The 11,011-nt window shown below is 33.0% G+C and overlaps 1 protein-coding gene across 2 annotated transcripts; it reads right to left on the bottom strand.

The window, feature by feature from the left end:
* Positions 1 to 8,772: 8,772 nt before the first annotated feature.
* On the bottom strand, positions 8,773 to 10,634 carry LOC144558472 (rho GTPase-activating gacO-like protein). 2 transcript variants are annotated; one of them, XM_078307312.1, is made up of 2 exons: positions 10,372 to 10,634; positions 8,773 to 9,505 (listed from the first exon to the last, which is right to left on the bottom strand). In XM_078307312.1, the coding sequence occupies exon 2, from the start codon at positions 9,473 to 9,475 to the stop codon at positions 9,047 to 9,049; it is 429 nt and encodes a 142-aa protein (XP_078163438.1). In that variant the 5' UTR covers positions 9,476 to 9,505; positions 10,372 to 10,634; the 3' UTR covers positions 8,773 to 9,046. The 2 variants fall into 2 exon arrangements, with proteins under 2 accessions (XP_078163438.1, XP_078163439.1); XM_078307313.1 differs by lacking the exon at positions 10,372 to 10,634 and adding an exon at positions 9,718 to 10,230.
* Positions 10,635 to 11,011: the final 377 nt, after the last annotated feature.

Below are 11,011 nucleotides of genomic sequence, written 5' to 3'. Positions count from 1 at the left end.
GGACTGATACAGGGATCAAACTATAAAAATGATTACACCAACATCTAGAGCATTAAAAAATACACAGAATTGACACAAATTTCAATTTATTTGGTTTTCTCTATAATTAGTTATGAATTTCTAATGTTCAGCTTTCGAAAAAAATTTAAACAGCCATAACTTTGGCTAGGAAAGTCGGATTTGTGCGTATGATCACTTTTCGGAAAGGGGAGAGCGAGACAGATTCGAATTTCGCTTGGGAAAAATCCCTGAGCATCAGAATTTAAAAAAAAACATCGTTTAGTGTCTCAAAAATTCAGTTTAAGTTTCGTTCAACGGTAGACATACAACGATCAGTATTTTGTTTAGTCAAAAGCCTAAGAGATTATTCAAGAATTATTCATATAATTATTTTAGAATGCATTTACTATTTATTGTGTTCGTTTGCCTATCTCTGAGCAAATGGTACACGTTGACAGTAATCAAATAATCCAATTATTCTCTAAAAAAACAAAATTGACATCATTGAGGCAATCTAACTATATTTCTTTGTGTATATTTTAATAAAATAAATTATTAAGAATCAAGGCCAAGTCCTTAATTAGTGTTATCTTTAAACTTGTGATATCCAACTGACAAACAGTTACGACATCACTGTTAGTTTGTAATAATCTAGAAGTCAATAATATGATAAATTATGATAAAGCTTTGTTCATGAATTGAATGTTTATTTATATATCATTTTGTTGCCTTGAGTATTATTAAATTTATGGATCATTTCGAGTTCATGACTGAAATTGTGAAACTCCATAATATAGATGATATATACTCTTAAAAAGTCATTGACCAAGATAATTAGCAGGAACACTAATTACGGCGATAAGGTTAGTATGTGGATTAAAAGATGGTTAAGTTTTACAAACCACCTGACACGAGATGTCATTTTAATCACATAGATACATGTTCTAGGAATATGGTATTTGACAGACCCCGAATGAAACATTAAATAGAATTGTGTTCGTGTCATTTATGTTTTCATTCAGTGTCAGGTTCTACAGTATGAGGTATTTATCGTTCCCACTGAGAAATATGTATGTGTGATTGTTATCTAACGCTGTCCGTAAAAAGCAGTCATAGCGGTAGCTTTTCCATATGTATAGCTTAGCTGAGGAAGTGATAGTTTACCAAGAATACTATTTGTCCCTCGTATCTCTATACGAGCTATAGCATCACTGGGCCCCTTGATAGAGTAAGATTATCTGCTAGAGGTATAATTACAAGAGTAATTATATTTGATAATCTGCTCAAGATCAAGAAAAGATTCAGTTAGCAAGGATAACACACATCTACCTTGAAACTGATCTGATAGCTATGAGACAGAAGAACAGACACAAGTAAATAGTTTACTGGATCGTGATATTGTACAGTACAACATCATCTGTGTAATTGGATGGTCATGATGTATACTGCCAGATACCGCTCATGATTATAGAAGTTAAAACAGTTTTAACTCTATTTGAACATAACACAGATCCTATTGGGTCACACCATATAGGAGTTAATCGGAGAATCTTATTGTTATTGATTATAAATTGGTTATGACCAATAGTAAGATGGTTATAATTAATTATACGTGTTATAATTAAATTATAAATGTTATGTAAAAATAACAAGCAAAAACATTGGTTAATTTATAAACGTGTGTGACACGTTGTATAAAAGTTAACTGGTTAATTTATAAATGTGCAGGACACGTTGTATAAATTACCGAAACAACAACCGCAAGAAATATAATTGTTCAGAATAATTATACGAATATTATTTGTATTCGGGCCGAGGGCATTCGGTCTTTTCAGATTCGTCCTTATCCGCATGACACGTCATCGATCCTATCCACATGACACCTCACCCCCCTAGGTGGCATGCCTTGTCATAGGGGTATTTTGGTATTTTCACATCATTTTAGAGGCTATAAATAGAGGGGTGCATGGAGAGAATAAAATACTAATTCACTCGTATCGTTTCGTGTCGAAACGAATCGGTATTTTCTCTCTTTCTCGGTTTCTCTCCCAAATATTGTTTCGGTTGAGAAAAGAAAGTTATACGTAGTTGATGTATAATCTTACGGGTTGTTGTGAAGTATATTTACGGGATCGATGAATAGTGTTTTCCCGAATTTTGCGGTATTTCAGTTTTGCTCATTGATGAAACTGAGTAACCGAAAATTCGTGCTTACGGGTTTCGTCTTTTTTTCCGTGAATAGTGTTTTTGCATAATTTCGCGGTTTATAGTATTTCTGGCAAAAGAAATAAATCGCTCTCCGGTTAGTCCTGGTGGATAACCGATAGAGGCATCAGACGTCTGATGCTCCGAGGAGAATCATTCCCGTGATGTAGCTCTACTCGCTCGGTCTGCATTCCAACTGTGATTTGGAAACGAGGTATAAATATGTTATATTAATCTATTTAATTGGTAACTAGATTAAAGTTTTAGAAATAAATCATGGAGTAGATCTGTAAAATGATTAAATTGGATTTTGATGCCAAAGGAATACTGAAGGTGGACCGCCTTGGAAAGTTTCCTGACATACCTCGTTTAATCCTGAGCTTAAGTTGGCTGTAGAAATTTTTGTTCTACGGTCATTCCGCAGCTTAAGGCTAAACGGGTTTTGGTTACCCCGAAACCCAACAATCACTTCATAAATATATCAAATGTCTTATTTTTTGGCATACACTCTAAACAAGAAAAAATTTTCTTCATAAAATATTAAGATCTCTCTCTAAAAAATAAAAAATAAAAAAAGAGGGACCGCCCGGAACCCAGGCGGTCTGGTCCCTAGTGGATCGCCCTTGGCCCGGGCGGTCTGCTAGAAGGGTGGGCCGTTTATGGGCCAGGCAGTCAAGGAAATTTAAAAAAAAAACTGAATGCAGGGGCAGATCTATAAATTTTTTTTTTTAGGGTTTTAATAAAAATGACCAAATTTTTTAATAGTACAGAAGCGCATACATTTGTCAAATTTGGGTATAAAGAATGAGGTCAATATTTTAATTTTCTAATAATATTTTCATTTGACTGTGTTTAAACTTTAAAGTTTAAACATTATGTACTAGTGAGATTTATGTTTCACATCCACAAGAAATTAAAAATATAAGAATCGTCCTATTATTAACTCTCAAAACTATAATTTATATAAAATTATATATATTATGAAACTTTTTTACTATTTTTGAAACCGGATCAAATTTAGTACCTAACTCCCATTCAAAATTTTCTTTAACCCATCGCTGGTTACCAATACGCAATACATTCATTTTTTAAGAATTTTTTACTATAGTGTCACTCTATATGCAGGGGTAGATCCAAAGAGGCTCAGGGGTAGGCACTTGTCTACTCTTGGATTATGAATTTTTTTGGAGGTCCACTAGTATTATATGTTAGTGCCTACCCCTGCACAATGTTTATGCCTATCCCAGGTTCAACAGAAAAGAAGAAAACATTGTCCAACTAAGTTCCGTACCTTGATTGAAGGAAAAATCAGAGAAAAATGGAAAAAATCGGAAAAAAGAAAAAAAAAAAAACTGTTGCCTGTCTATAGAAAGAAATGAGTCAAAAAGAAGGAGAAGAATGTGATAGGTGAGACCAACATTTTACAATTCAATTGAATTGGCCAGCTTTTGGTTTATAGTGGGCCATTTTTATTTAATGTTTATATTGGACAATTTTTTTGGCCGCAAAGCCCATGGACCAAATTTTATTAAAAACATAACATAATTTTTACAGCTAGAACTTGTCAAAATCCCATGCATGTAAGTGTGAATAAAACATAAAATACAGATGGATCAATTGTAGTGCGTGTCTGCAGTATTGAGCTTCTTAACTTGAAGCTGCGAAGCATCGAAACTCCAACTTCTTGCAAAGATCTCGGAAAAAAAAACTTAATACAGAACCATACATGGAGGCATATATATAACAAAAAAAACATGACTCATGTGCCTATATTGGGCAATTCAATTGACATAGAACATATTTTTTTTTCGAAAAATCTAAGCCAATCAATCAGTGTAAGGGAACAACCACATGACATTACCTCGGAGAATAAACTGATTTTTTAGTATAATAATTTGTGACAAATTATTTTTTTTTATCTATTTTTTCAAGTACAAATATAAAAGTTGTTTCAAACTCTTGATTTTACAAATAAATTTCAACATAAATACGTTATGTTTTTAAAACTAAAAATAAATAATTGTATAATTTTTTCATGTCAGATTCGTATAGACTGTTATTTTTTATGTAAAACATCTAACATTGAAATTCAAAAAAATGTGTACATTTTGTGCCTACCCTGACCGAAATCCTAGATCCACCCCTGTCTATATGTATATGTATATACGTAGATATGCTTCTATGTGGTATGTATCTATCTATGTATATTTTTATTTCTAATAATCATAGTAACAAATGAATTATTTGGGTTCAGTTCGGCGATGTCAAAAATTTGTGATTCAGGAATAATTCGGGAATGATTCAGAATTTTTCGGATCAGAGATCTCAGTCCTGCAAAAGAGCAAAAAAAAAATGTTATGGGAAAAATTCGTGAATAATTCGTAAAATTGGGGAAAATGTAAAATTTGCGAATTATTTGAGTTTAATTCGGTCAAAGTTCGTTCAACCAAATAATTCGGTATTTGGTTCGGTATCACCAAAAAAAAAATTATTCGGGTTTAATTCGCGAATCTTGTGACTATGCTAATAATTACTGTATACAATAACATATACGAAATAGGGGTATTTATTGGTTTGGTTCGATTGAAACCGAAATAAGCAAACCAAAGTGTAAATCAATTTAAAAAAAAACAAACTGAACCGGATTGAAGTAGAATAAGAACCAAATTGAAAGAAACGAAGGAAGTTTCGGACCGAACAAACCGAAGTAACTTTTGGTTTGTTTGGTTGAATGAAAGTAGGATATTAATCATAAAAATAACTATTTTTTTAATTTTTTTAAAGATGGATTTAAAATTTTGTTTGGTTCGATTTAACCAGTTTTAAATCAAACCAAGCAATACACGTTATGTCATAATTTTTGAATTTTTTTAAATGTTTGGTTCCGACGTGGGATGGGTTTAAAAATTTCGGTTAGTTCGTTCTAACTGGTTTTAAAAAATTTAAATCGAACCAAACTATTAAGCTGATTTAAAAAAAAAATAAACCGATCCATTTAACTGAAAAAGCCGAAATGTTAAAACCGAACTCTTTCGGCTCGATTTAAACTGATGAACACCCCTAATACGAAATAGTCTTTGGTCATATCTTTACCTGTTATATTAACGAAAAAAATACTCTATTCTCACTCGTACTTGATAAGTTAATAAAAGAAAAAATATTATACGTACCCGTTGTATCAAATACAACATGGATCAGATAAACGCTTAAAAGAATCCATCGACACTCCTACTCGGACACCCTCACACCTACCCTAATGGATCCAGAGGAAATTGGGCCTTTCTTTTCATATTGGTCGATACAGATCTGACTGATCTTCTGTGTTAAAGTAATATAAGATAAAAATCTTTACTGTCTGATATAAAACAAAAGGATCAAAATTTATAATCCCTACCATTGGAAGGGAGCCGCAACGAACCACATGTCTGGCCCTATTGTAAAATTATTTCACCTTAGATGGTAGCTGCGAGCCTAGACACCAATAACAAACATGTCGGGAAATTTAACCTGACTGTATAAATCGACTACAAGGGCAGGTAATTGTTGCTCTTTGATAAACTGAATCAAGTTCCTGTCAATGTCAGTTGACTTTTCTTTAATTGAATTGGTTTTTTTTTTTTTTTCAACAAATAATTATGCTACACTATAAAGACTAGTTTGGCAAATCAATGAATAATGTTATCCGAACAGTATAAATTATTAATATGAACAATGTTATTGGGATATGTGTCTGAAATCTGAATACTACTATATATTATACTATTCGAAATATAATAAATACTGTTTGATAAAATTACTTAAACGTTCGAATAGTAAAAACGATGGATTGTAATAATGATGATGGTGATGGTGATGATATAATAAAAATAATGAAATCAATAGTAACTATATTAAAAATAATATAAATATTATAAGTAGTAAAAATTATACGATGATGATGATGATGATAAAAAAAATAATGTGAATTGTACTAATAATAAATAATTAACTAATTCATAACAATAATTAATAATCCAATGGCTAAATACGTCCTAAAAATATTGTTTAATTTATCTTTTTTCTTCAATTAGACATGATGTGACGCACCATTAACAGCAGCGTTAAATAAACTTTACATATACAAAAGAGTGAGTCTATGGTACTATGCATATCACGGGTTGTTACCGTGCTACGGCTCTATATTCGAGTTTTCAAATTCTAACGGTCGATCCGAACCGTTCATTTTGTTCTCCATATTAATATGTGTTTGGAGATCAAATTTTACATTTTTTGAAAATTGTTTACTATTTTTTTTAGATATTTAGAAAATCACTTGATCTGAAAATTCTGGACCATCCAAAAACAGTGATTTTCAATAAATCTAAAAAAATAGTAAAAAAATTTCAAAAAATGTAAAATTTGGTCTCCAAACACATATTAATATGAAGAACAAGATGAACGGTTCGGATCGACCGTTAGAATTTAAAAACTCGAATATAAAGTCGTAACACAGTAACAAATCGTAATATGCATAGTACCATAGACTCACTCTATACAAAATCTCAGAAATTACGAGAAAAAAAAATTTTGTTTGCACCTGTCGGAAGAAGTGATTCACCCTGTAGACTAATCTTGCGTTTAGAAACTAGATGAGATTCGAGTAAGAATCTCCTCAGGTAAAAGAGAGCCCATTAGACCGAATCACTTTGGAAAAGCGAAGTACAAAATAATTGGGTTCATATAGTTTCTTCATAGAAAGGCCCAATCTGGATTATGGGCCTTTTCCGTTGACTTCTCTTTTAGACGATATTTTCCAATGCCAAAATGTTATCATTTTTCATCCAAGCTAGTTCAACAACATGCCCATTAACATTATATATTTGAATTCAGCACCGATAGCATGTAGGGCTGCAAGCGAATCGAACCGAATCAAAGTTACTCCAGTTTGAGTTTAGTTTGAATTAATTTTGAATCGAATTTTTTACGAGTTTTTTTACGACAAGGAAGAGTGATCATAGTCGCCAAAAACGAGTGATGAAAGTCTAAGATTTTAGAACTGAGAGTGAGAATTACGACTTACGAGTTATGACTTATGGCTCGACAGCCTTACATTTTAACTTTTAAGTTATCAGCAGAAATCAACTGTTTATGTTACTTTGAGATTCGAAATAGACTAGTTTGCGAACCCATTTCGAACAAACTAGATCCAGTTTAAATTTGATTTGAATTAATTTCAAACTATTTCGAATCAAATTTTTTATGAATTTTTTCAAATCAAATCACGAAATGCGAATTTTTTGTGCAGCCCTACATGTACCTATGCATGAAAGTAACCCCCAGCACACATGTAGACGTCATCCACCTTTGACAAAATAATTAAAAAAATATTCTATCAACTCAAAACAAAGTAAACACAATAAAAACCTCACAAAACCTCTGAACAAAGAGCTATTTCAAGGGATTTTATGCCACCCTTTTTTTACCAGTAAACAAAATTAACTATGACATATAGACTGGTAAAATTAACATAGATACGTCCATAAAAAAGAAAATATAACTCTGGCAAAATTAAAACGATTGCGTGCAAAATTAATCCCATCTTCCTTTCTTTTTTTGAGAAAAGTTGGGTATTGCCACGGATTTCATTAGGAAATCATAGATATCATAGTTGCTCACTAAGGCCGGTACCCAAATGCTACCAGTCCTTTGTGAAAAGGTTATCACATCTAAGATTGAACAAAATAAAACTAAGCTAAAAATCACCTGCGTACAAGTACATGAACTATGAAGTACCCTACTACAGCTACTTATACCATAAAATCAAATGCAAACAAAGTGAAAACAGCACTTCATCCAAACAGCAAGTCATCAAAATAGCTAGACTAAACAAAATTTTAAACTACTATTAATCCCATCTTTACTTCTCAGAAAACTATTAACAATACAACTGATTTCTGCTAGAGCTGCTGCTTTTTGAACAAATGAACCGTTGGAAGTAGGTTATTACATTACAAACAGTCTCATAGCCATCAACTCAAGATGTGAAATTGTAATTTCAAAAACAGAATCAGGGATATGGAAAAAGAAAGAGGAATACATAATCCGACATATAAAAAACAGAAAATACCGAAGGAACTAGGCAAATTAACACGACCAGATTCTTATTCAATGAAGGTGAGATTCAAATCACAACCAAATAGGTAAGAATTAAACCAATTCTTTTTGTTTGAAAGAAAAAGAGGACTCACTGACATAATTAGTACTGGTTCACCGTAACTTTACTTTCATGTTATTTTGCAAACCCCCACCCCAATCCCCAGCATAATAAAGAAGCCCTCCTTTTATTTATGTCAACAAAATAAATGAATTGTGCTCCCTTGATATCTTGATCTTCAGGAGGTAAAACTACACAAGCTTATATGCAGATACACAAGTAAAATTAAAAAAAAAAAAAAAAAATTGGTAAAGGCAGCCGAGCCAATGACATGCTGCCACATTGATACGCCTGGAAAAATATGTTTTCATCAAAATCAGGGTAAATTAAATCTGTCGTATGAAGCTTTTGTGTCCAAAATGGCAAACCTCATCTCTACTAAGCAAAAATATTAATTACCAATATTAAGAACAACTTTAGCAGAAAATTTCCAATAATTTGATTGAACTTGTACCACCACTACAACCGGTACTACACCATTATCCTACTCATACACTCACTCACTAGCCTCCTAAATAAGATAAGAGTTCTTATTCTATAAAACAAAACAAAAAAAAAGATAAGCCAACAAGAATGCCCAAAACACCAAACCACCTACTGAACTTTGAATTTCAAATTTCAAAAATCAGTTATAAGGACCTTTTGAATTTACCAGTCGATCCTGATGCCTGCCTCAGCTGCTCGCCTAGGTTTACTCTTTCGGCGGCTTCCACTATGTCTGAACCCGTTAGCACGACCCACTACCTCAGCACCAGTCTGTGCCTCTGATTTGGTTTCTTCCTTCATTTGGGCCTGTTTCTTTCGCTTTTTCTTTGCGATTTCCTCAGCCTTCTTAGTTGATGTTACCGGAGTGGGTTTTGGATCAGCTTCAACCTTACCAGGTCCGCTGTTCTCCTTCTGTTCCAGCTCAACTTCAGGTTTTACTGATTCGTCCTCTTCTTCCTCGTCAGTTTCATCTTTTAGTGGCTTTTGAGGCCGGCCACGTCGCTTCTGTGTTGGAATCACCTCTTCAGGCCCACTACCTGTTTCGTCAGATCCGGTTGCAGCTTTCTTTCCCTTGCCCCTCCCTCTTCCCATACCTTTTGAATCAGAAGATGCTCATACAATCTGAAATTTTAAAGTACAGAAAGAAACCATATTGATTAGAAAAGGATTAGAATTAAAATAGAACAGTAATTGTGAGCAAGGATTGTTTATTCTAACTCCATATCAAATAAAGAAGCTACTAAATCAACTAAAATATACATATGAAAAAAGAACGAATATAAACAACTTTTTTGTACAATTTTAAGCATAAAACTTCTAATTTGTTAACAGACCTTAATAAGTAAAGAAATCCTTGTGGAATATCAGAAACGTGAGCCTGAGAATATTCCAAGGTTATAAGCAATCAACAGAGCAGGAAACTTTAGATGGTATAAGATTGAACGGAACCTAAAGCTAATAAATATTGTCTCATATTTTTTTGAAGGGGATAAATATTATCCCATCAAAATCCAAACAAAGACAAAACCTTTTGACAGGAATAATCATGAGTTCTTCATTGATTAAGATAAGAGGTTCTCACTTCTCGGAGTGGATAATTTTGTTATGATAGACTTAAGAAACCCCAAAAAAGGGAGCAACCGAGGAAAAGAAAAGACAAATAATAATTATAGGATCGGAAGATTAGGACAAGCAAGTTTGAGCTATCGATTTGACAACTGACTGCTGACTTAACCGCAAATCCAATCCCTTACCAGAAGATATGCGCCAAAATATGGAGATGCATGTCAATATTGATACCACAGAAATTCTAGCTTAAATCGGAACAAAACCAAATCATCATCTCTCGACTTACAAGTTTCATAAAAGACGAGATAAATAAGACATAAGAACAAAATCAATCTCGGTTCTATAAGTTTTCTGATTTGTAACAAAAACAAATTATTAGTTCTTATACAGAATAAATAAAAAAGGGATGAATGAAGTACCAAATTTCTCTGAAGCAGATGAATTTGAGGCAGCAAAAGAGGAGTCTAATAAGAAAGATTTGAGCTTTGAGCGCACAAGTGCTTCACACTTGTAGAAAGAGAAACGAGAGGTTAAACAGCTGGAGGCTGCGTATTGGATAGAGAACCAACAAAGAGAGAGAGGAGCGCAGAGAGACAAAGAGAGATAAGAGAGGCAAGAGCTCAGAGAAAGAGAGAGAAGTCTGGCCAGAGCCAGAGAGGAGATGTCTCTCTTAAGTTTGGTACCCTCAATTTCGAAAAGCTTCCAGTTAAGAGAAGGCTGGATCTGTCCGGTACCTAACATTTCTTCTTGTAATCGCATAACTGAAGTCTCCTATTATTAAAAATGGAGAGTTGAAAATAAAATTTTGTTGCCGGTAACCACGTTGTTAAGGTCCTGTTTTGGACCACTTTTATTATTTTACATTTGTTTATTTGTCTAACTACAGACTCTCCCCCTTCCGCACAACAAGCTATTACGTACTAATTTGATAAAATATAAACTATTGCTATTTTTTTATGACAAAAGTGTTCATATGCGGTTCTTACTAAGGTAAAAAAAAATGCATTTGATTTTGATCCGTAGCTCTCAGTATTCTGTATTAGAATTAATATTCAAGTC

Source organism: Carex rostrata, chromosome 8, assembly GCF_964058835.1.
Source record: "Carex rostrata chromosome 8, lpCarRost1.2, whole genome shotgun sequence".
Taxonomy (NCBI): Eukaryota; Viridiplantae; Streptophyta; class Magnoliopsida; order Poales; family Cyperaceae; genus Carex; species Carex rostrata.
Note: the sequence above shows the minus strand (reverse complement) of the source record. Positions and strands in the feature narration are given on the sequence as shown.

Bases quoted from the DNA above. Each gene is read 5' to 3' on its own strand.
- LOC144558472 (XM_078307312.1), bottom strand. From the start codon at position 9,475: ATGGGAAGAGGGAGGGGCAAGGGAAAGAAAGCTGCAACCGGATCTGAC.